General features: G+C 41.8%; 3 protein-coding genes across 3 annotated transcripts in view; 2 read left to right on the top strand and 1 right to left on the bottom strand.

Annotated features, from left to right (window-relative positions):
* The window catches only part of LOC132880045 (tripartite motif-containing protein 16-like), a 542,736-nt gene that overhangs the window by 414,517 nt on the left and 102,510 nt on the right, over nt 1-25,709 (top strand). The gene's annotated exons all lie outside the window — the stretch shown is intronic.
* On the top strand, nt 436-2,251 carry LOC132880293 (stonustoxin subunit beta-like). The gene has a single exon (XM_060913781.1). It carries the CDS (start codon nt 986-988, stop codon nt 1,571-1,573), a length of 588 nt encoding a protein of 195 aa, XP_060769764.1. The 5' UTR covers nt 436-985; the 3' UTR covers nt 1,574-2,251.
* LOC132871902 (cilia- and flagella-associated protein 206-like) lies at nt 13,419-25,027 on the bottom strand. Its single transcript, XM_060906513.1, has 12 exons — nt 24,920-25,027; nt 23,751-23,834; nt 23,172-23,262; nt 22,103-22,291; nt 17,840-17,998; nt 16,212-16,417; nt 15,921-16,040; nt 15,644-15,842; nt 15,289-15,429; nt 14,206-14,399; nt 13,748-13,891; nt 13,419-13,640 (listed from the first exon to the last, which is right to left on the bottom strand). The coding sequence occupies exons 1-12, from the start codon at nt 25,025-25,027 to the stop codon at nt 13,419-13,421; spliced, it is 1,857 nt and encodes a 618-aa protein (XP_060762496.1).

Below are 25,709 nucleotides of genomic sequence, written 5' to 3'. Positions count from 1 at the left end.
TAGCTTCTGGACGTCACTCTCCTCCACTTCACAGACCAGATTTTCACACATCCAGCGTCACTGTCCATCAACATCTCTCATTTGATGGAGTGAGGAATTCTCTCTCAGATCTGAAAAAGAGACTCGAGGAATTCTGTGAGAAGGAATTCAACAAAATCCCTCCACATGGTAAGAGGAGCTGTTCCTGCTGGAGAAACACAGTGATGTGTTATTTCTTAGCGATGCTCCTGCTTTCTTTTCTGCAGACACTTTATTCACCCGACACTTTGAACTAAAACACTGATTTAAAATGAATAAACTGACTGGATCACTTTCAACTCTTTCCATCTTTTACACAAACTCATGTTTCTATTTTTCTCTCCACAGCTGCAGCAGTTCAGATCATTTCAGAACCAGAACCACAGAGCAGAGAAGAGTTTCTGAAATGTACATCTAAAGCACACACACACACACACACACACACACTTCTGGGCCTGTCACGATAACAAATTTTGTTGGACGATATATTGTCTCAGAAATTATTGTGATAAACGATATTATTGTTGACGTCTTTTCAAGACAATTTTATGCCACTAGTAAAATAATAATGATCATGCAAATACACCCTTTCATAGAACAGTCAACTTTTTAATTAAGTCAACTTATTCAGTTCCATGAGGCTGGCAGGGGGAGTCGCTCTCTTCTGTGGGATCTTTAACTAGGTTTAGAACGCTAGTTTAAGCTGATAAGTGATTGATCTAACGGTAAAACAGCACGAGGGCTCGAGAACTTTGACAGGTTACAATTTTACTTGGCAAGTGAATGTATCTGAATTCTGATTGGTTGTCGTATCTGGATTCTGATTGGCTGTTGTGATATTATTGCCCTTTTGTTGTGTTCTTGAGCCCAGAGTGGGGGGAGGGGGGAGTGACAGGGTTCTACAGAGAAAAGTTTTCACTGCAACCGAACTGCTGTTTTCGTGACCACGCCCCCAGCGCGGATATTCATGTTCACATTGTTCAGTTTGTTTTTCTCTTTTATTTTAGATTTCTGTTATCTGACTCTGGATCCCAACACGGCGCATCGTCGCCTCATTCTGTCTGAGAAGAACAGAGCGGTGAGAGTCAGTGAGAGAGAGCAGCGTTACTCTGATCATCCAGAGAGATTTGATTACTGGTGTCAGGTGTTGTGTAAGGAGAGTGTGTGTGGACGCTGTTACTGGGAGGTGGAGTGGAGCGGTGCTGGTGGTGTTGTGGACATATCAGTCTCATATAAAGACATCAGCAGGAAAGGACCGGGTAATGAGTGTGGGTTTGGGTTCAACAATCAGTCCTGGAGTCTGTGGTGTTCTTCTTCTTCTTCTCTCTCTTTCTGGCACAACAGCATTGAGACTGATCTCAGAGTTCCATCCCCCTCCAGAATAGGAGTGTATGTGGATCACAGTGCAGGAACTCTGTCCTTCTACAGCGTCTCTGACACGATGAAGCTCCTCCACAGAGTCCACACCACATTCACTCAGACTCTATACGCTGGGTTTGGGTTCGGGCTCTTCTGGGTTTCTGGTTCTACAGTGAGATTGTGTGATCCAGAATAAAAGTGTGTCGTGTTTTCTGTAAAATTCCTGCACGTTGCCACGTTGTTGCTCAGTCGTCTGTTTCACTAGAACACAATCCAGCTGCACAAAAACACTCATTTTAATATTTAGATTATAAAATATGCCGATGTCGTGTTCATCCCATATTCAGCCTGGATGATGATTGGCCCGCAGATAGAACCTTATAAATCCAGGTTTATCTGTGAGTTTGGGATTTTTATTCAAATATTACAGTCAAAGCTTTGCAGAATAAAAGATAAGAGCACAGGAGAATAAAGTTTCCCCCAGTGATGGAGTTTCTGTGCTGAACTCATTTTCAGACAGAAGCTTTTAATACTGAGGTCAGGATGTCAGCAAGCCGCTGGATTGATACGCAACGGGGTTTTTCTCCACTTTGGATGGATATTTTTAGATGATTTAATCTGTGGGAAATAACTACAGTGTCTTAAATATGTGTTTGTGAAAATCACTGTAAACCTACAACTGACTTTCCTCCAAAAATCATCTCTTTTAATGTTGTCATATATTGTGTGTGTGAATAATGATGATAAATCTGTCTCTGTGAACTGGATCTGTCTGTGCTCTGACTCCTGATTTAGATTCTCAACATGATTGTTGGAAAAACTTTTTTTTTAAATCCTTTTAATTTTCAATCAAATAAAGCAAAAAACAAAACAATTATGTTCCAGTTGTCTATTCTGATTGGTCAGAAGGTGTTGATTAATTTTCTATAACAGCAGCTCTGACAATAGTGCAGGTTTTTATTAATGGGCTTGCTCTAATACGTTCTTGTTTCTATAGTAACAGCTCATTGAAGTAAAATTATTTTAGACCTGTGTGTTCACAAATAAAAATAAAAGAAACGTGGATGAACACTAATATTTAACCTGGACATTTCTCCTCCAGACCACCAGAGGGCGCCTTTACACATTTTGAATAACTTCACTTCCTCCACTCATTTCCTGTCTGTTGTTATAAAATGCACAATGATCCTACAGTAACTGTGAACCCTTCCAGTGTGTTATTAAATCTCCTCAGTTGTGAGCCGTGTTTATTCTGGATAGATCTCCTGTTGATGATCTCGCCTCGTCTCTGCCTTTCCCTTTGATTTTAATGATATTTCTGGTGGATGGGGTTTGAACCCTGCACTGACTGGGATTAGATAAAGTCTTGTGTTAACACTACTCGCAGATTTCTTTCTTCTGCCTTTCAGGAGATTCATTTCAGTCTGTTAACAATGTTAAAATGACCCGTGTCAGTGTGGGTTTCCTCCTGGTTCTCCAGTGATCTCCTACTTCTCAAAGACACATCTAATGACTGATTGAGGCGACTCAGGATCTCTGATCTCAAACATGTTCATCTACTGACTTCATTTCCATCTCAACAATCTGTTCATGAGAAAGTGGGACTTCTATTAGCAATAAACAATGCAAAATAAATCAAATCAGGTTTTGACTCCCCTTGTGGTAATAAAGTCATTTATTTCGATTCATTTTCACTCCTCACTAAATTCCAAACTGGCAGAATGAGGAAAATATTTCAGCAGAACAAATGACACTGAAGTGCAGATGACAGTGAAATATTTCTGCTTTATTTCCATCCTTAATGAACACAATGTGGTAGTTTTTAGTGCTTGTAGTAAGACACGGTCCTGCTGTAAATCCTCTTGTGTGTCTTTTAGTGAAGATACAGAATTGATGTTGAAAGGCTGCTGGGTTTTGTTGTTGTTGTTGTGTTTCAGTGATGTGGTGCTACTCTGTAAAACTGAGCCTCCAAATAACAACTCGATTGTATTCGCATATTATAGAATTCTATCTGGAGTTCTGATTTTAAAATGTGATTTAACCGCAGAAAGAAAGGACAAAATGGGAAAAGAACATAAATGACATACATGATACTTTCTATTGAAGTACAGAAATCGATCTCTGGCCACATTTACCATTTAACATTCATGTGTAGGCGACAATAAAATCAAATTCACTTTAAAGAATTCCTTTATCTCACTTTAGCCATTTATTTCTTTATAAATTTTCAGAAAATGAAAAATTGAGTGATTTATTCATTAAATTTAAATGACTGCAATTTAAACTTGTCTTATCATTTCTGACCACTAGAGGATGCTCATGGACACGTGACGCTGCAAGAAATGAACCATTTTCAATATTTTTGCTGAACTCATCAGAACAGACTGAAAACTTGTCTTATCATAAATATAATCAATAATATTGATTCATGATGAGATGAATGGTTTATTCGGTCCCTGCTGTGTGTCATACTGTAACTGGGTTTAATGGAACAGCAGCTTTTTAGTCTCGTTAAAAAAAAAAAGACAGTAAGTCCAGTAAATTTCTCAGCTTCATGATGCTGGAGTTCTACGTTCTTCAGTATTTCTTAGTATCTCTTGCTCTCAGTGAATAGAGAGGTTCTTTGGAGAATTCCTGGTGCCCAGTAAACTGATCACAATGATTCGTCTTCTCCATGATGGGATGACTGTTTCTGTTCTCTGTGAAGATGAAGAACTGGAACCTTTTCCTGTGAAAGTTAGTGTAATACAAAGCTGTGTAGCCACTACATTGTTTGCTCTCTTCACAGGTGCTGTCCTGCATGTAGCCAAGCCGAATCTGCATAATCTGGGCAGCACGGTGGTATAGTGGTTAGCACTGTTACTGGACTTGTACCTGGAGGACGCTCTGGACTCTTACAGTAATGCTTTTATGGCTGAGGACTAAAGTTGACTTGCTAACTTTAGGACTGCAGTTATCATGAACAGTTTTGCACTCAAGTTTCCATCAATGAAGAATTATAACATCAACGAAACTGTCCTCATGTTAAAACTGTTAATATTATAGTCAGGCTGTCTGTTGTTGCCCAAATGAGGATGGGTTCCCTTTTGAGTCTGGTTCCTCTCGAGGTTTCTTCCTCATGTAGTCTGAGGGAGTTTTTCCTTGCCACCGTCGCCACAGGCTTGCTCATTGGGGATAGATTAGGGATACAATTAGCTCATGTTTTAAGTCGTTCAAATTCTGTAAAGCTGCTTTGCGACAATGTTTGTTAAAAGCGCTATACAAATAAACTTGACTTGACTGTCACCTCACAGCAAGAAGGTTCTGGGTTTGAGCCCAGCGGCTGACGGGGGCCTTTCTGTGTGGAGTCTGCGTGGGTTTCCTCCAGGTGCTCTGGTTTCCACCAGAGCCCAAAGGCATGTCGTTAGGTTAACATGGGGTGCCCTTAGGCTGAGGTGCTCTTGAGCGAGGCACCTAACCCCTAACTGCTCCCTGGCTGCTGTAGCACGGCTGCCCACTGCTCTGAGTACGTGTTTGTGCTCATTGCTCACGTGTGCGTTCACTACTTCAGATGGGTTAAATGCAGAGAGGAATTTCACAAGTGTACATGTTGATGAATAAAGTTGTTCTTCTTCTTCTTATCATGGAATACAGATAGTTTATCAATACAATGGTACAACCTACATCATTTGCAAGCTAAAAGTAAGGTGTCTACAGCCTCAGTTGTGGAACTTCAGTATGCTGATGATGCTGCACTCTGTTCATACTCAGAAGCTGGCTTGCAGAGAATCACAGATGCCTTTGCAGAAGCCTACAAAAGACTCAGGCTATCACTGAACTGCACTAAAACAGAGGTTGTGTGTCGACCTGCCTCTGACACCTCAATCCCAATCACCACCCAACCTGAAATTTCTGTGGATGGAACTGTTCTTAAGGTAGTCCCACACTTTAAATATCTCATCAGCTATGTGTCAGGTGATATTTCCCTTGACCATGAAATTAATAACATCAGTGCTGGAGCAACAGCTTTTGGCAAGCTACGTAAGCATGATTTTGATCATCACGAACTTGACTTGAAAACTAAAATAAGAGTCTATAATGCCACTATAATACCAATGCTCCTGTATGGGTCAAAAACATGGACTACGTACCAATATCAAGTAAAACAACTTGAGAAATTTCACTGAAGATGCCCACGGTACGATCCATCATGAACGCCCAATGGTATGATCGTGTTACCAATGCTGCAATTCTTGATAGAGCCTCCTTAACAAGCATCGAGGCTATGCTTCAGCAAAATAGGCTGAGGTGGTATGGACATGTTGTTAAAATGGATGCAAAACAACTTCCAAAACAGCTTTTCTTCAGTCAGCGATCCACAGGAATGAGAAGCATTGGTGCTCCTAAGAAGAGATACAAGGATGCCCTAAAGAGAACTTTTAAAGAGTGTGGGATTATTGATTGGCTACAGCACCAACTGATAGACTGCTCTGGAGGTGTGTGGTCTGCAATGGAGTTGAGACCTTTGAATCCGATCGACGGAAATCAAAGGATGAGAGACACAAGAGACGAAAAACTGCTCAAGCCCTAAAACTGGCACAACCTCCTGGGCAGATGCCTGTATAGTCTTTCAGAGACCACCATGTTCATGTCGAGTGGCGGTAAGAGAGTATTTTAGGTGAAATGCTTGTGAGAAACACACACGAGCTGTTACTATAGAAACACTAATGATTTGCAGCTGCACTACTGTCAGAGCTGCTGTTATAGGGAATTAATCAACACCTTCAGACCAGAACTCCGCAGCACTCAGTACAGGATACTATACATTAATGATCCATTATTGTGGATCAGAAAACCTGACAACTGATTCAGGAGCCCACAGAGTAAACCCAGCGTATAGAGGCTGAGTGAATGTGGTGTGGACTCTGTGGAGGAGCTTCATCCTGTCACAGACGCTGTAGAAGGACAGAGTTCCTGCACTGTGATCCACATACACTCCTATTCTGGAAGGTGACGGAACTCCGAACTCGGTCTTAATGTTGTTGTGATAGAAATGAAGAGGAGTCCGAGAACACACCAGACTCCACGACTGATCGTTGTACCCAAATATGGTCCGTCTGGGCTGCTCTTTTTTATTGGTCCCTTTATATGAGACTGAGATGTACACACATCCCTCACTGCTCCTTTCCACCTCCCAGTAACTGCGTCCACACACACTCTCCTTACACAACACCTGAGCGATGGAGGTAAACCTCTCAGGGTGACAAGGGAACGGCTTCTCTTTATAACTGCGTCTCACCGCTCTGTCCTTCTCACACAGACGGAGGGAACCATGTGCCGTGTTGGGATCCAGAGTCAGATAACAGAAATCTGAAAGAAAAGAGATGTTGCGCAATAAAGTTTATCGTGTATTAAACACTGGGGTACAATGAGTCATAATTAAACCAGTAATTCATTAGTGCCTCATATTGACACTCTCTCACACCCTCAGTTTCTTACACATTATATCAGAGAGAGAGAGAGAGCAGGAGATTACATAATTAGATGATATTCCTTGTAGAATTGGTCGTATTCAAATTAGCATGGAAGGAGAGCTTCCTGAAGTATAGAAAAGCTCCGAGTGCTGCAAGATCAATGTATCTCTCCACCCTAATCAAAGATAACAAAAATAATCCTAGATTCCTTTTTAATACTGTAGCAAAATTAACTAAGAAAAAGACCACTACAGACACACATGCACCTGCAATATGCAGCAGCAACAACTTCATAATTTTTTTCAATCACAAAATTGAAAATATCCAACAAAAAAATTCAAACTACTCATTTAAGCCCAGACAACTTAAATATCCCAGTCGTTAACAATATAACTGTATAAGCTCAGCAATTAGAATGTTTTACTCCTCTTCGAGAAATCAAATTAATTTCATTAATTTCCACATCAAAATTTTCTTCTTGTGTACTAATCCCTTACCTACATGTCTCTTCAAACAGATAATACCAGAAGCAATTTAAGCTCTTCTAGAAATAATCATTTCTTCCCTTAGAATTGGCTACATACGCAAATCCTTTAAACTTGCATTTATCAAACCCCTGATTAAAAAACCTGACCTTGACCCCTGTCAGCCCAATGAAAGGCCATTATCAAACCTCCCCTTTATCTCCAAGATTCTAGAAAAAGCTGTGGCACAGCAGTTATGCTCATATTTACATTGGAATAACAACCATGAAATGTATCAGTCAGGATTTAGACCTCATCATAGCACAGAGACAGCACTGGTTAAAGTAGTAAATGACCTGTTGTTGGCATCTGGTCTGGACTGTGTCTCGCTGCTTGTGTTGCTTGACCTTAGTGCAGACTTTGACACTATTGATCATTCCATTTTCCTGGATAGACTAGAAAATGTTGTGGGAGTTAAGGGAACGGCCCTCTCCTGGCTCAGCTCTTATTTAACTAATCGCTATCAGTTTCTTGATGGATATGGTAATTTTTCTATGCATGCTGAGGTAAACTTTGGTGTTCCACAAGGTTCTGTCTTAGGTCCACTGCTTTTTTCTTTATATATGTTACCTCTTGGTGATATTATTCGTAAGCATGGTATTAGTTTCCACTGTTATGCTGATGACACACAGTTGTAAGTTTCTGCAAAGCCAGATGAGACACATCAGCTTAATAGAATTGAGGAATGTGTAAAGGACATTAGACACTGGATGCTTATTAACTTCCTTCTGCTTAATTCTGACAAGACACAAGTACTTGTACTAGGAACACATGCAGCTAGAAGTAAGTTTTCTGATTACACAGTAACTCTGGATGACCTTTCTGTTTCTGTTTCTTCATGTGCAGCAGTAAAAGACCTCAGTGTGATCATCGACTCCAGTCTTTCATTTGAAACTCATAATGATAAAATTATCCAGATAGCTTTCTTTTATCTCAGAAATATCGCTAAGATAAGAAATTTAATGTCACTAAGATGCAGAAAAACTAGTTCATGCTTTCGTTATGTCCAGGTTGGATTACTGTAATGCCTTACTGTCTGATGTTCCAATAAGTGCATAAACAAGCTCCAGTTAGTTCAAAATGCAGCAACAACGGTCCTTACTAGAACTAGAAGATATGACCCCATCACCCCTGTCTTATCCACACTGCATTGGCTCCCAATCAAATTTCGTATTGATTATACAATACTACTATTGACCTTTAAAGCACTGAATGGTCTTGTGCCACAGTACCTGAACGAACTTCTGGTCCTTTATGACCTGCCATGCCTACTTAGATCAGGTGCAGGTTATTTGTTGGTACCTCATATAGTGAAGGCAACATCAGGGGGCAGAGCCTTTTCTTACAAAGCCCCACAGTTATAGAACAACCTTCCAAGTAGTGTTCAGGACTCAGACACAGTCTCAGTGTTTAAGTCTAGGCTGAAAATATATCTTTTCAGTCAAGATAGTTTTTTATTCGGTAAAGGAGTAACTCTGGTGAGTCCTCAGGCATAGAGTGTTTTGGTAAACTGGGATATATGGATGTTGTCAGTCCCCCACTCACTCCCCCACCCACCCACTCACTCACTCACTCACCCACCCACCCACTCACTCACTCACTCACTCAGGTTTGTTGATGGTGGAGTGGCTGCTGATTTATGTCCCGGGGCTCCCTCATGCCTGTGTTACCTTCTGGCTCTCCCTTTTAAATATGCTGTCATAGTTAGTGTTGCCAGAGTCCCTGCTTGCACTCAGCGCAAAATATATACTGTTCTTATTCATAAGGTGACACTGGGCATACCTCACAACCTTTGTTCTCTCTCTCTCTCATATCTTCCTTCTGTCTGTCTCTGTTGAGTTACATGTCAATCCTGAGAAACCAGTGATGCTGACCTCTTCTGCTCCTCGGACCTGCCTGATCCATCCTGATGCCCTACTTCTGGCTGGAGTCTCATCACATCACTCCTCTGGAGGATGGTCCCATATGGACAGTCTAAAGTCATACTTAGAAGACGCTCTGGACACTTACAGTAATATATTTATGTCTGAGAACTACAGTTGACTTGCTAACTTTAGGACTGCAGTTGTCTTGAACAGTTTTGCACTCAAGTTTCCATCAATGAACAGTTTATAACTTCAACAAAACAGACTTCGTGTTAAAACTATAATGAAGTTCCTGGTTACACTGTTATAATTTGTGGCTCTGTAGGACACAGTTATGGAAGAGAGTTATTTATAATCATGCTATCAGTTATCACCCAAATAAGGATGGGTTCCCTTTTGAGTCTGGTTCCTCAAAAGGTTTCTTCCTCGTGTCGCCTGAGGGAGTTTTTCCTTGCAAACGTCGCTATAGGCTTGCTCATTGGGGATAAATTAGGGATAAAATTAGCTCATGTGGTGGCACAGTGGTACAGCACTCTCGCCTCACAGTAAGAAGGTTCTGGGTTCAAGCCCAGTGGCTGATGGGGGCCTTTATGTGTGGAGCTTGCATGTTCTCTTGGTGCTCCATGCAGGTTAGGCTAATTGGTGGCTCTAAATTGACCATAGGTGTGAGTGTGAATGGTTGTTTGTCTCTATGTGTTAGCCCTGCAATGATCTGGCGAATTGTCCAGGGTGTACCCAGCCAGGCCCCAGCTTGCCCACGACCCTGCACAGGATAAGCGGCTACAGATAATGGATGGATGGATTAGCTCATGGTCAAAGTCTTTAATTTTCTGTAAAGCTGCTTTGTGGCAATGTCTGTTGTTAAAAGTTCGATACAAATAAACTTGACTTGATTCTTGTATAAACTTCAGGAAAGAAAATGACTAGAATATTATTAACCTTCATATACATTCATGGATCAAACATATCGAACTTCACCAGCGCTGTGCTGTCAGCGACACTCAACATGACACCTCCATTCTTCACTTCTGTTTATTGTGGAAGGAAACGTCTCCAAAAACAACATATGTTCTTAATGATCTGGCAGCACTGTGTGTGTGTGTGTGTGTGTGTGTGTGTGTGAGAGAGAGAGAGAGAGAGAGCGAGAGAGAGAGAGATGCATACATACATTGTAGAAAATCTTCTCGAGTCTTCAGCTCTGAAGGTAAATTCATCCAAATTGCTGTGACGGAGAGAAAATGGAGGTGGAATAATATACAATGATCAGAGTGTGATTTTAGGAAACACGATGTTTGAATTTATGAATATTGGCAAAATAAATGATCTTAATATGACTGATGAACTGTATAAGTACAATATCTTTCAGATGGTAGCTGCGACAATGTTAAGTTCAGATAAGTACAATAAATCTTTTTTTATGTATATGCGTGGATTTATAACATTTTACTTCCTCTCACCATATGAAGGGATTTTGTTGAATTGCTTTTTCATCTCTGAGAGATAATTCCTCACTCCATCAAATGAAACATGTTGATGGACAGTAATGATGGATGAGTCACCACGTCCAGAAGAGACACTGAGAGACTGGAAACGGAGCGGTGTACGAGATGGACGAATATTCTCAGACCACAGTGCAAGTGATATCAGACAATGAGTGTTACCTGGAGGAAATGGATGTGATCGTGGGTGTGTGAAAGCTGCTCCAGCTCAGTGACTCTCCTCTGAAGATCAGCAATCTCCTGCTCCAGTTGCTCCAGGAGTCGTTCAGCTCGACTCAGTTCAGCCTTCTCCTGATCTCTGATCAGCTCCGTCACCTCCCAGCGCTTTTTCTCCATGGAGCTGATCAGCTCAGTAAAGATCCTCTCACTGTCCTCCACTGCTGTCTGTGCACTGAGCTGTTAGGGCACACACACACACACACACACACACACGAGATTTAAAGCTAATTTATCATTCCCTCTCTTACTGGGACTGTAAATGACTCATTGTCCATGTTGTGTGTGTTTCTTGGAGCAGCTCTGTCTCTGCTCACTGCTCACCTTTATAGTGTTCACAGCCTGTTTCAGCTCCTGCACCTTCTTCTGCTTCTCCTGGATTCTCTGCTGGGATTTCATCTGCTCCTCCTTCAACTTTAACTCACTCTGACAAGAATGAATGAAATGATATTACATCCTGAGTTAAATACTAACTTTACTAACTGTAAAGTGTTCACTCAAAGACAGGTCGAAGGTGGGAGATTATTAACTGCAATTCAAGTTAAAGATCATCCATATCCTGGCTCTCTCTGAGTGAGGTCAAAGGTACTCAGTATGTGCTTGTAAAACTGTTCACATCTACAGGATACATGGAACATATTTATTATTTATAATCAATAGAAGTCATGACATTTTTACACCATATGACCTGAGTAAAGCAGGATTAGAAACAAAATGTCGAAGGATTCAGTCTGAAACCATTTCTCCTTCTCACCTGTTCTTTGTCTGATGCACCTGACTCGGTGTTGTGTTCACAAAAACAGGATGAGTCTTCAGTCTTCTTCTTCAGTTTCTTCACCACTTCATCCAGCATGTTGTTTCTGCGTAGAACAGGCCTTGTAGTGAAAGTGTCTCTGCACTGAGGACAGCTGTAGACACCCTTCTGATCCTCCTGATCCCAGCAGCCATTAATACACGCCTTACAGAAACTGTGACCACAGGGGATAGTCACCGGATCCTTCAGGAGATCCAGACACACTGGACACATGAACTGGTCCTGAGCTACTGAAATACTGGCCTCAGCCATTTTTCCAGAGAGCGACACATACAGTAGAGATCGGAATTGTGTGCTTTGAAATGAGCGTCCTGCTGCACTGTGAGATACGATATCACAGAGCCAGAGTGGGTGGAGCTTTAAAAAGAGTAGGAGTGCAGACTGTCAAAGGGGTGTGGCTGTGTGACAGTGTGTGTGTGTGTGCAGAAGCTTCAATCTCATTTTATACACCTGCTACTTTTTAATAAATCAAAGATGGTAAAGTGGTAAATCCATGCTGGCGTGGATTATTTTTGTGTAACCTCACAGTCTGCTGTGTTATTCCTCAGGATAATTAAATAATATTGTCTGACGTTGAGTGGTATATCAGATATATTCCATTCAGCTAGCATGATAATGAATGAGTCAAAGACGAGTAGCTGAATGGAATATATCTGATAGACCACAAAAAAAGCCAGTCAATATTGTTATTATTGTTATTGTTATTATTATTATTATTATTATACATTCCTTCCGGGTGTTCAACGCGTCTTTCTCTTTCAAAATTCTCTCAAAATCTTCTGTATTTAACGAAGCAATCGTAGAAGTTATGTTTGTTCACAAATTGTCACAGTTGCTCGCTCGCTCACGTGGAAGTTTTACGTCTCCGACGTGTGACATCATGTTGCCTTGACAACCATGCAATATCGTAAATCATATTCAACGCTCATTCTCCAGTGGGTAGAGTGACGTAATACACGTAGGATAAGCGATATGCTAACAATATTGCATGCTACCAAACCGAATGAATGAAACCCACTAGAAGGGAACAGAACACATATTTTTATTCCATTGAAAAAGTGTCCTGTATGTATAATAATATTTAATATTATTAGAGCCAATAAGATCATTTTCATAATTGTGTGCGCGCTGCTTTGACTGACATTCGGTACCAAAGTAGCATCTCCCACAATTCCTCTTTTACCACAGCAATTTGCCAACAATTACAAATTTCACATCATAGTATTTTATCCATTTATAGTTACATTAACAGTCGTTCCCTCACCAGCCTGCCTATTATCCTTCTCTTAAAGTTAATAAGACAAAAAAAATCATGTTGTAACCAAGAAACTGCGAAGCATAAACTCCTCTGTCCTGAAGGTGTCACAAAACTTTACCTCTGACTGTTACACTGGAGACTCCTTCCAGAAATGCTAAATGAACATCTCCCTTCAGTTACGAAAACATCACCATATAAATGATTTTTAAAATCGGTTTATGTCTAGCGTCCATCGTAGAAATCCCTGGGAACGAGCTGGTACGATGAAAACCATAAATTCGAACGAGTGCATTAATATACGCCTGCAAAACTTTCAGAGAAAATTAATCAGTATTTTCTGGCCAATCAGAAACCAGAATGCAACAATTCAATACAAACATTCAATACTAGGTCTAACTAACAAACAAATTAACTATTCATGCACATCTGGAGTTAAATCGAGTTTGGTCATGGGAGTGGTTGGTCCTCCTCTCAGCCCAGCCAGGTAGACTTGAGGTCTCGGTACGTTACTCTGTCCGTCTCTCTTTGTCTGGCAGGCGGCTTCTTTTGGAAGGAACGTCTGCGTGGTGTTGTGTCTCCTCATGTGGCTCAGGTCAGTCTGCGTCGAGTGGGTTACCTTATGGCGCAGGTTCGCCTTGGAGTGCATTCAACAAAATAACGTGTTAAACTTATTTCAGGGCTTTTCGGACAGCTTGAGCATAATCTAAATCATGCCAGTGTATTTCAGGTGGGGCTGCTTACCAGTTTGATGGCTTTCCGTCTCAGCTCCCACTCGTTCCACTCGTAAGATCTGACGATGTTGCTCTCCAGCAGGTGTGTGTCCGTCTGTGTGCTGCTTTCACTTTTGCTGATGGGTTTCACCAACAATTTCTCACCTGACTGCATCTGTGAAGACAAACTTTCTAAGAAACGCTGCTTTGCACTGGCTCACCGCATTGTTGTTGATTATTTTCCTGTCACTCTCAGGCTCACAGATGAGATGGACAAGGATGGGATTGCAGTTGAGCGGTTTTAATGTGCAGAGTGTGTGTGGAGTCTTCATACGCCGCAACTGATTGTGTTGGATCAGTATGTAGGTGCTGGATCAGCCATATTTGTAGGCTAAGAGTGTTCATGGGGAATGGAGTTTGTGGTGGAGATCAGCGAGAAGGTCAAGTATGTGAAGGAGAAGATGTAAGTAAGTCACACGTCCATGATACCTGAGAGTACGGAGTGACGCTGGCAAACTGTTGATGAAGCTCGAGCAGCTGGATCAGCTCCGGAGATCTCTTCGCTCTTTCCGCGATCAGTTCGATGTACTTGTCTGCGTTTGAGGCGAACTGATACGCAGCCTGCTTGGAGCTGAAGCTGTAATATTTCTCCCTGTGCTTCAGGATGCCGATGTTCGGATTGCCTTTGGAAAGGAACAACAGCAGACTGAGCTTCAGAAATATGGACGTCTGCCTTAAAGCGTGTCCTTTATTAATTATATTTAAAAGTCGGTTTAATTACAACCCTAATTCCCAAAAAGTTGGGACACTGTGTAAAGCATAAATAAAAACAAAATATGACAATTTGGAAATCATGGAAACCGTGTATTTCATTGAAAATAGTACAAAGACAACATATCAAATGCTGAAACTGAGAAATTTAATTGTTTTTTGAAAAATCTATGCTCATTTTGAATTTGATGTCAGCAACACATTTCAAAAACGTTGGGACAAGGGCGTTTACCACTGTGTATCACCTCTAATTTTAACGAAACTCTCTCAACGTTTGGGAACTGAGGAGACCAACCGCTGTAGTTTTGAAAGAGAAACGTTGTCCCATTCTTGCCTGACGTACAATTTCAGTTGCTCAAGAGTTCGGAGTCTCCTTTTTCGTATTTTGCGCTTCATAATGCACCAACTGTTTTACATGGGAGACAGATCTGGACTGCAGCAGGCCAGTTTAGCACCTGGACTCTTTTCCTACAGAGCCATGCAGTTTTAATATGTGCAGAAAGCGGTCTTGCTGAAATAAGGAAGGCCTTCCCTGAAAAAGATTTCGTCGAACACCAAAAGCAAATATGGAAACAAACAAAGTAGGTCGAATTAATGACTGAAGAACGAGGAGCTTCAACCAGAGATGTTTCACTTTCAGTGTTTTAATGCTGTAGTGTCACTTTACATCACAAATTTGTTTCTTTTGGGGAGCTGAATACGTCTTGGTCTAAACACTGTCTAGTCGTATGAACGCTCTAATATTCGGACTCTAAAAAAAGCAGAGTGTAAAACTGGAGAAAGAAAAGCTTCACTATGAACCTGGGAGCAAGAGGCCGTTCTTCTCGACAAGAGTGTATCCACACACACCCCTGTACTGCAGGAAGAGCTGCTCAAAGTTCGCCGTGGTCTCGGGCAGAATCCACTCTGACGATTTCATCTCCTCTGGATCAAGCCGCTCCTCTGAAAAAGAGAAAATGAGTGCTACACTACACATGATGAGTGATAATGTAGAAATGAAATGCGCTCACTCAAAGACGTAAAGCTGTAATGCTCAAGTTTTTTCCGATGTCTTCAGGCCAGAGGAGTTTACGCTACACTTCTTGGACATAACAAGCTGCCCACTCACAAGATGCTGTTCTGTAATGAATAAAAAGCTTGTGATGTCAGAACGTACCTGAGCTCTCAGCAGCTCTCTCTGCGTCAGATTTGACGGTTTCACTGCGGAGCATCTGATCCAACTGAACGTTCTCGAGAAGTTGCGACTGAGCCGAGAGGAACGGCCTCAGGCTGAGCGCCATGCTCCGGAGCATGTTCAACAAGACCATCTCATCCTGAAGCCCTGCCCACAGCCTGGCCAACGCTGTGAAATGAGGCTAATGGGAGGGATTTAAAATGATCAGACTGAAAATGATGCTAGCAAAGAGCTTTTGACAGAGCAAAGGAACACTTACGAACACTTGGGAGGTTGGTACTGCAGTTTTGGCATGAACTGTGGCCTTCAGCACCTTCATCCTCGACATGAGGTCAGTGTGAAGAGCCTCCACTTGCTTTGCACATGTGATCACATCTGCCTGGCGGAGACAAACGAACTACGTTTTATTATGTTACGTGACTTTTACTCTTAATGATTATTAGCGAAAGTTAGCCATAATAAGAATAAAATAGTAACAGAAATTTAAATGTTTTCCAATAACTTTTATTCTAATCGTTGGCTTGAACATTTAGATGTCTCTGTAACGCACCAGTATGATTTTGAGGAAGGCTTCATGTTGGCGTACGTTGTACAGGGCCTGTGTGAGCAGGTCCCTGTTTAGCTCGGCGTCAGTGTTGGATTCAGAGCATCTCTCCAGCAGAGTGGTGTAGCGCCAAGCCAAACGTTGCGTCCCTTCCAGTTCACGCTCTATATCTGTGCTGGCAGCAGGAAGAGCCTCGTTCAGGACGGCCAGCACTTCACGAGAGAGCCACGATGACCAGGATTGCACATCAACAATGTAACACAGAAGATATTACCACGATTACTTCAAAAAAACCTTGCTCTATAAACATGTACAGTTTCTTACAAGCCTGTATTCTGTCAATATGTGTGGTTTTCTGATCATTTGTTACAATAATTAAGTTAAATCCTAATTATAAATGTACAGTGTGTCACAAAAATGCATAAACCTGACCGGGTTCCTCTTAGACCAGCGGCGAACTATTACTATTAGACATGGGACTTGAGCTCAGCCAAAACTTAACCAAAACACACCAAAAAAGCAACAGGGCAAAGGATTTGTAAGGGATTAGTGGCAGGCTGCCAGGTCGCTCCGTTGTGTGTAGCTGTCGATGTTGATTTTAAAAGTAACAAAGTAAATTACACTTAAGTCTGAGTGAAAAATACTGTAGCGAGCGTGCAGCGTGGAAGAAGAGTCTGGAGACAGAAATCTTAGTTTCTCGGTTGTTAGCCTGTAGCTCTCGATAGATAGCACCGGCTTGACTGCTTTATTAGCATTCGCTAACACTACTGATGAATGCTACACTGGCTGGAAGGTGACTTCACTGCTGCGCCGACTCACAGTTAAGCTCGCGTTGGCCTTCGAGAAGGCTGAGGGTGATAAATTTTTAGTCCCTCCAGCTATAAATCAAAATCTGATTGGTTAATTAATTCATCTGTCACTTCCTACATAAACATACACTGCCATGGCCTTCTGTCCCAGCAATGAAGTCCTAACCAGTGAGTGAGCAGCTCTGAACTGTTCTCAGCCTAGACACAACAAGCAAAACAATCTCATTGGAGAACTCGATTTTAATGTTTTCAGGACAGTAACCCTTTCACTTCTGAAGCAAATGTGATAGAAAATGAGGCCAAATCAGAATTAAGAGAGAATAATTATAATGAAATTATGAAAGAAATTAAACATAACATTTGAAATGCTGATACGTTTAGGCTTCTCTGAACGCCGAGAAGGCCCTGACGGTTCCCTTCTGTCTTACACCACAGCAATTTATTGACGATTACATCAATAAATGTCTTACAGAGCAATTCGCCATACTTTCTATCCATTTCTATTTACATTTTTGAACTTATGGGAAACAAGTGAGTTCCTGTTCTCACTCACATTCCTGCCTTTGCGGTTAATGAACGTCAAAAAACATCATCGTAAACTCTTCTGTCCTGAAGATGAGTGAAAGCTGAATAAACGTCTCCTTACCTTCGAGAACCGTTCAGTGATTTTCAATTCGGTTTACGTAGAGCATCCCGTCATTTAACAGAATGTTAACGTACCAAAACGAGCATGTTAATGTAAATCTGCATGACTGTCAGAGCTGCTGTTATAAAATGAATCACGATGGCGAGCGTTAATTAGAACGCGAGGTGAGATGCACTCACGGTCCTCGATGCTCTCTCCTCCTTTCCCGCTGTCCTTGTTGAAGAGGCGAATCCCGGTGACGATCATGGTGAGCTCGTTCAGCTGTTGTTCTTTATCACGCCTGAGCAGAGACATGAAGGCGGCCAGCTCTGATGGAGGGAACACACTCTGCAGTGCGGCTAGAACACACACACAGACGTACCGTAAGAAGAAGAAGGTCTTGTGCTATGGTGAATGGTGGTCCGAGAAACCAATTTGGCTGCCGTTCTGCAAAAAAGATAGTAAAACTGTCTCCGACTATTTTCACAGTTTAGAGGCCAACGCATGGTCAAGACACCTTCAGAGAGTTGATCTTTGCGATGGGATTAGATCCTTTAATGCTAGCAAAGAAGGATTTTCCGTATGAGTTGGAAAATTATCCATCTGTTGAGTTCCCTGACATCTCAAACTACCTGGTGCTACAGACATCATTCAAGACAGACAAATAAATGAAAACCTGGAAGATCATGGAGGCGTACAACTTTTTATATGCGGCTGGGTTAAAGATCTGGGTTCAGTTGTTCAAAACAGTTATTTCCGTTAAAATTTTAACTTACCGTTAGTTAAAAAATCGTTTCTTGAAGCTAATTGAACCATACCATGAGCAAACCAATTGGTTTAGCCCTAACCAACATCACACCGTGTCAAAATCAATCCCACAATGCCATGCCCACCAAGTCTCCTGGCTTGGAAAAAAAACTGCTGCTTGCATAAAATCTAAGGGCAATGAGCACCTCAACAGACAATGCACGGCTTCTTCACGTTGGGCGTTCCAAATCTTCTTGAAACAAATCAAATATATAACGGAGAGATTCTCTATCAAATCGGTACCGATGTCGAAGTTCTGCCTCACTGTATAAAAGTAGCTCGTTTGGTCCTTGTCTGAATCGTTTTGGACGGCGCGCATTAACAATCGGGAACATGCGTGTTTGCCTTTTGAGCTGTACGTAACCACCTGGTTAAAAGATAACGGAGGCTGGGAGGTGTGTTAACTTGAATGGAGTTTTGAACAACAGTTTAACAGCAGGTTATATTTAACATCATGTTAAATAGTGATTGAACCATTGGTTAAAAGATAACCATGTTTTGAACAACCGGACCCAGGGGATCAGGACACTACAAGATAAATCCTGTATCATTTTTTCCTGGGTAAGGAGGCAGTTTCAGGCTTTTTGTACGCGTCTTTGCAATGATCGCTAGGACGCTACACGGTTTAGTATCGGCCGAAAGCAAACCACAGCCACTCGATTCGCAATCTTCCCTGCTCTTCTCTTCCAGATAAATCAATCACAAAGATCCACAGAAACCCCTTTAAAGGAGAACTGAAATCATTTTTAAACTTGCTTTATTTCTTAATTAACGTGTTATTCAATGACGTTTTCGGTTTTAGTAACTTTATATCGTGACTCGTATTGACAGCTAATCGCAATTAAATATGATACTTATCAGCCTATTCGGTTTTTAGCCATGTTGAATGTAATTCGTTTTGTTCCACGGCAGGCGTCGCTTATCCGCGCGATCTTCACGAGACTTGTACGAGACTTGAAGCTTCAACCAGGTGTCAGTGCCGCCATTTTGAAAACTGTTTTCCAAACGAGTTGAAATGACGATTACTGCCTACTTTTTTCAAACTTTCCTGATTGCTATCAAAACAAACAAAACTTCCGGCTTGATTACATCAGCATTCGAAAGAGGGCGCGCGCGTCTTTTGACAACCCCTGTGTCTGAAATCGCTCCCTACTCACTATACAGGGCACTATATAGTGAGGACGCCATTTTGTAGTGCTGTCCGAAACCTTAGTGAGGATTATTCACACCCTATACAGTGCACTCAAAGTATCCCACAATGCATCACGAAAAGTAGCGTACAACGATGGGGACTAACCAAAGCAATATATCCCATCATGCATTGCAGTCGCGCTGAAAGAAATCAAATTAAAAGTCTCAAATTTGATTTAATAAAAGGCAGTGGCGAAGAAGAAACAAAAGTATTCAGCCTTGATTTAAAAGAACTGAAAGCTGCAGGGACTTTGTATTGATTAATGTGTGAAATGCGCTCAGTATAATATGGATTTATCACAAAAACACAAGCGTGTGTTTATTATTTTGAAACCCAGCAGCCGACTGATCTGGCACGTTTTAATTGTGCAACAGTAATGACGTAAATACCAGCGTGACGGAGTAGTGTCCGAAAGTGTTTTTTCATTTTACGCATGAGCTCACGATATAGTCCTCTATACAGCAATTCCCTACAGTAGGAGAATGTCAGGACATCTGTCCATGAACTGAATCTCAAGAGAAGGTGGGTCAGCAAGACAACGACCCTAAGCACACCAGTCGTTCTACCAAAGAATGGTTAAAGAAGAATAATGTTAATGTTTTGGAATGGCCAAGTCAAAGTCCTGACCTTAATCCAATTGAAATGTTGTGGAAGGACCTGAAGCGAGCAGTTCATGTGAGGAAACCCACCAACATCCTAGAGTTGAAGCTGTTCTGTACGTTGGAATGGGCTAAAATTCCTCCAAGCCGGTGTGCAGGACTGATCAACAATTACCAGAAACGTTTAGTTGCAGTTATTGCTGCACAAGGGGGTCACACCAGATACTGAAAGCAAAGGTTCACATACTTTTGCCACCCATAGATAAGTAATATTGGATCATTTTCCTCAATGAATAAATGACCAAATATAATATTTTTGTTTCATTTGTTTAACTGGGTTCTCTTTATCTACTTTTAGGGCTTGTGTGAAAATCTGATGATGTTTTAGGTCATATTTTTGCAGAAATATAGAAAATTCTGAAGGGTTCACAAACTTTCAAGTACCACTGTATGTAGAGAGTAGTGACCGAGTCAGCGATTTCGGACACAGGGAACATTGGCAGATGTTGGTCACTTTGATTTCCGCTGTACGTTTTACTTCCATCCTACGATGTCTCACACAGGTCTCAACGAATCTCATTGCTTTGACATATGGACTGATATATTACATAGCATATTTCAAACACTCATAACTTGCTATAGCAGTGACAAAATAGCAATCAAAAATGCATTCCTATATTTAATAAAATGAGAAATAGAATTTTGATAATAAAAAATTTGCCTTCAGTTCTTCTTTAAAGTCCTGGGTAGTGGCGAAACAGGACGGAGAAGTTATCACGACTCGCTGTAATTGCCACGCTCACTCTTAACTCGTGAGCTCTGCTTTTGTGTTTCCGTGGATCGTTTCAATTATCTTATCTCTCTAGTTCAGTGTAGGAGCCCAATCCACATCATCCTTTACGTCCTTGTAAAGATTGCTGGGACATCGTGATAAATAAAGTGAAAATATACGCGTTAGTTTACAATATGGTGACCACGATCAACCAGTAAACAAAAACACATCTGAAGACTGAAGCGTCTCCTGAACTTCAAAACGTCACGAAATAACGCGAGAAAAGTTGGTGAGTTGCGAATCCAAACCAAACAAATCAGAGGAATTTACAAAGATTTCACAAAGTGATGACTGCAAACTCGCACGTTCTTCAACTCAGCTCCCTTCCGCACCTTTCTTGTCATCTTTTGGTAAAATCCTTTGCCGTTTCACACTTTATCACTTCGCAAGGAACCCGGAAGAAACTTTTATGAGTTTCACGCTTTGTTTGATTCAAGCAGCCCAAAAGAACACAAGCGTAGGGCATTTTAACGACTAGCAAAGCGCCCCAGCGATAGTAACGCTTTGTGGACAGTGAGCTCAGCTGACCACCACTTCATGTCTTACAGTACATACACTATCTAATGAGGCGGCTGTGACGTCGGATGCAACCCACCTACAGGAATCCTATGGGTGCTAATAATTTTGCTATAATATCTAAATACTATCCCACAACATCACCTTCAGCGAATTCTCAAAATGAAACTTTTTTACGCCAAGTAATTAGCAAGGAGTATGACTTGGGACGTTCTGTATTATCTATCGTGGGCTTGAGCTAAAACGTCGCACGTTATGAGTTGAGGTCGAAGGCCTTAGAAAGGGTTTGGTTAAAATCACAGAGTGAGCACTGCTACGACGCTCGTCTCAAATCCACCAGTAGGAGGACAGCAAACTTGCATCGCAGATACAAATACGGTATAAATAAACGCTACGTTGATGACCTGAAGCGATAAACATGAACAAGTGTGAACAAGCAGCACACAGGCTCCTCTAGTTAGCAGACAATGGTGACAACAGATGTTTCAGGTGTTTTCCGTCTCTCTTGCTTTCTCACCTGTGGCTTCTTGTACGTTGGTGACGTCGGAGTCTGAGCCGAGGCCGGAGCGTAAAATCACATAGGTGACCATCCTGTAGTAAAGAGCGTCCAGCTCATCTCGGCTCTTGGCCCTGCTGTCCGTGATTTCCCGGCACGTGGGCAGGAGACGCATCTGCGCCACCTTCTGGTGCTCCTCCACAAACTCACCTGCTCGAAGGTGAACACGATTTACACTGTACACAATCATAGGACGTCCACCAAAACACAGTCCTGATTTCCTAAAATCTCAGATAAAGACGTGAAATCAAGTAAACGTAGACTTAAGCTAGTATCTCACTGGGCTGCGACAGCTTGCGACAAATTGCGTACGTCATTCGCGAGAGAGTTTCAAAAGTGTCTTGAAACATTCGCGGGGCTTCTCAATTTCCTCGCATGAGTCGCAAAGTGTCGCTCCTTCGTCACTGAAATTTTGAACATGTTCAAAAAATTCGTGCGACAAAATTTCTCTCAAAATAGCCGCGAATGCGTCGCTGGTGTCGCAAAGCCGTCGCGAACCCTTCTCAAGTCAGTTTCCATGAGGCTTCCTCTACTTCCCTGCCTGCCGAGGGAAAGCTGGGCTGCGACAGCCTGTGACTAGTTGGAGACACAACAATTGCGGTAAAACATGTGAATATCAATTCAGTGTGATTCCAAGTGAAAATTGTCGCTAATTTGCATATTTTATCGCAATTGTTGTGTCCCCAACTAGTCGCGGGCTGTCGCAGCCCAGTGAGATACTACCCTTAGTGGGACATGTTTCAAGTGATTTGCGAGGAATAACTTCATTTGGAGATTTAGTTCTTGAGATACTGAGACATCATTTGAAAAACTTAAAGAAAATAATAGGACAGAGCTCAGATAGAGCTCAGATTTACGCATGGACAAAAAAACAAAACAAAACACAGAACAGGTGAACACAGTAGGATAACAAATCAGTGACCGAATCAGAAACTCAGAAGAGTGTGAGAATTCATGCTCATACACATCACACACTTGAACACACACACGTTACTACACTACTGATAGCAGGAATAGAAACGGCACTTACGTCGAGACGTGTAATTCATATCGAAGTGAACCTGCATTTTAATGGTGTCCAAAGCAGGACTCTTCTGCTCCATCAATCTGTTTACACACAGCTGAACAGCAAAACACACACCATACACCATTTTACACTCAACGCTCACGTGTAACATCATGCACCGTGTCTAAGTAAAGAATAACACACTCCATGACATGCTGTTCAGGGAAACTAATCTACAACATGCTGGTGTAAGGAAGCAGCGTTTCTGCGACCATCTTGTTTTCCTCACAGCACTTTCTTGACCTGTGATGGTTCCATTTGTTACAGAGAAACTGCAAAGCGTAAGATATCAGAAACCTTACAGCTTTACTTCTGACTGTTAAAAAAGCACTGACGCCGGAGACTCCGTCCGTAAACGTGACACGGTGATTATGTACGCTTTTAATTCCGTCTGTTGTTATCGACTCGTCTGCTGGAGGAGTCCCTGTGAATGATCTGTTACTATAGAAACCGTGACATATTACAACAAGTGCATTGATATAAACCTGTGATTTAAGAAAATGAATCAGTGCTTTCTGACCAATCAGAATCCAGAATAAATACCTCGATTAGTTTTTCCACATCCTGCTTAGTCAGTGTCCGGTCAACGTTAAAGAGGTTCCTGGGGTCTAAAACGACAGCTTTTACCTGAGAGAGAGAGACAGACAGACAGACAGACAGACAGATGCACAGAGAAAAAGAGCAAGACAAAGAGACAGATGGATAGAGAGAGACAGACAGATGGAGAGACAGACAGAGAGAGACAGAGAGAAGGAGACAGAAACAGAGACAGACAGAGAGACAGAGACAGAGAGAAGGAGACAGAAACAGAGAGAGAGAGACAGAGACAGAGAGAAGGAGACAAAAACAGAGAGAGAGAGACAGACACACAGACAGAGAGAAAGACAGAAAGAGAGAGACAGAGAGAGGCAGACACAGAGAGACAGACAGAGACAGACAGTAAGAGAGACAAACAGAGGGACAGAGACACAGATAGAGACAGAAAAGAGAGACAGCGAGAGAGAGAGAGAGAGAGAGAGAAATGAGTATTAAACTATTTCTTGATTTATTAACTCAGCATTGCTGTATAAGATCTGTCCTGTGATTAAAGCTTTCGAAAGGTAAAATGGGATGAAAGTGGAGGGATGAAGATGGAGGGATGAAAGTGAAGGGAAGAAGATGGAGGGATGAAAGTGGAGGGCTGAAGATGGAGGGATGAAAGTGGAGAGATGAAAGTGGAGGGATGAAGATGGAGGGATAAAAGTGGAGGGATGAAGGTGGAGGGATGAAGGTGGAGGGATGAAAGTGGAGGAATGAAGCAGGTGGAGGGATGAAGGTGGAGGGATGAAGGTGGAGGGAAGAAGGTGGAGGGATGAAGCAGGTGGAGGGATGAAGGTGGAGGGATGAAGGTGGAGGGATGAAAGTGAAGGGAAGAAGATGGAGGGATGAAAGTGGAGGGATGAAGGTGGAGGGATGAAGGTGGAGGGATGAAAGTGAAGGGAAGAAGATGAAGGGATGAAAGTGGAGGGATGAAAGTGGAGGGATGAAGGTGGAAGGATGAAGATGGAGGGATGAAGCAGGTGGAGGGATGAAGCAGGTGGAGGGATGAAAGTGAAGGGAAGAAGATGGAGGGATGAAGGTGGAGGGATGAAGCAGGTGGAGGGATGAAAGTGAAGGGAAGAAGATGGAGGGATGAAGGTGGAGGGATGAAGGTGGAGGGATGTGCGACTCACCATGAAGGCAGTGAGGGTCTCAGACACAGCTGGGCCCCGCCTGCAGCACCGCTCTGTTATTTCCCGGATTATATTCTTAATCACACTCTCAGCCTGAGCTCGGGACATGCTGCAGATTATTACACCTCACACACTCACTTATACTAAAACTTATTAAATATTATTTTTGCTCTAATAAACGATAAATTATCAAACGCCTGCACTGTGGACTGTTTACTCTCAGACAGTAGCAACGCCACGCTGGTTCCCATGGAGACGGAAATACAGGCGTGCTGTAGTTCCATAAACCGCCACAGGGGGCGACAAATCCCGTTCTGTGCATCAGTTTAATGTAGAACAGCTGCATATATTTTTGTAATGTCTGTTTACACGTCTGTAAGTTTCTATGTATGTGTAATTGTAGTTTATAGTTGTACTTTATTTTTTATTCTGTGTTGCGTACAGCCCATCCACAAAATTGTAAACTAACGTATAAGCACTGAATAATGTTATAGAAAGTATTTGAATATCAATTTCATATATTTTATCTAAAATAGTTAAACTCTTTTTAAGCACCTAACTTTTACTAGCAAGTCCATGTTAGCATAACTTAACTCGTGAGAACGTGACCAAAATAGTTACGCTTATGAACCTTGCTATTTGTTTTAAACATATAAACAGGCTTCTACTTTCCCCTTAAAAGCTCTTATTTTTCCCCTGGGCATTCCAGAAACTTCACATTTGACCTAATTTACATAAAATCTGCATTCTGTAAACAAAGAAAGAACAAGAAAAACAAAAGAAAGAAGGA

The sequence above is a fragment of the Neoarius graeffei genome, chromosome 2 (assembly GCF_027579695.1).
Source record: "Neoarius graeffei isolate fNeoGra1 chromosome 2, fNeoGra1.pri, whole genome shotgun sequence".
Lineage (NCBI taxonomy): Eukaryota > Metazoa > Chordata > Actinopteri > Siluriformes > Ariidae > Neoarius > Neoarius graeffei.
This window is presented reverse-complemented; position numbering and strand designations above follow the sequence as displayed.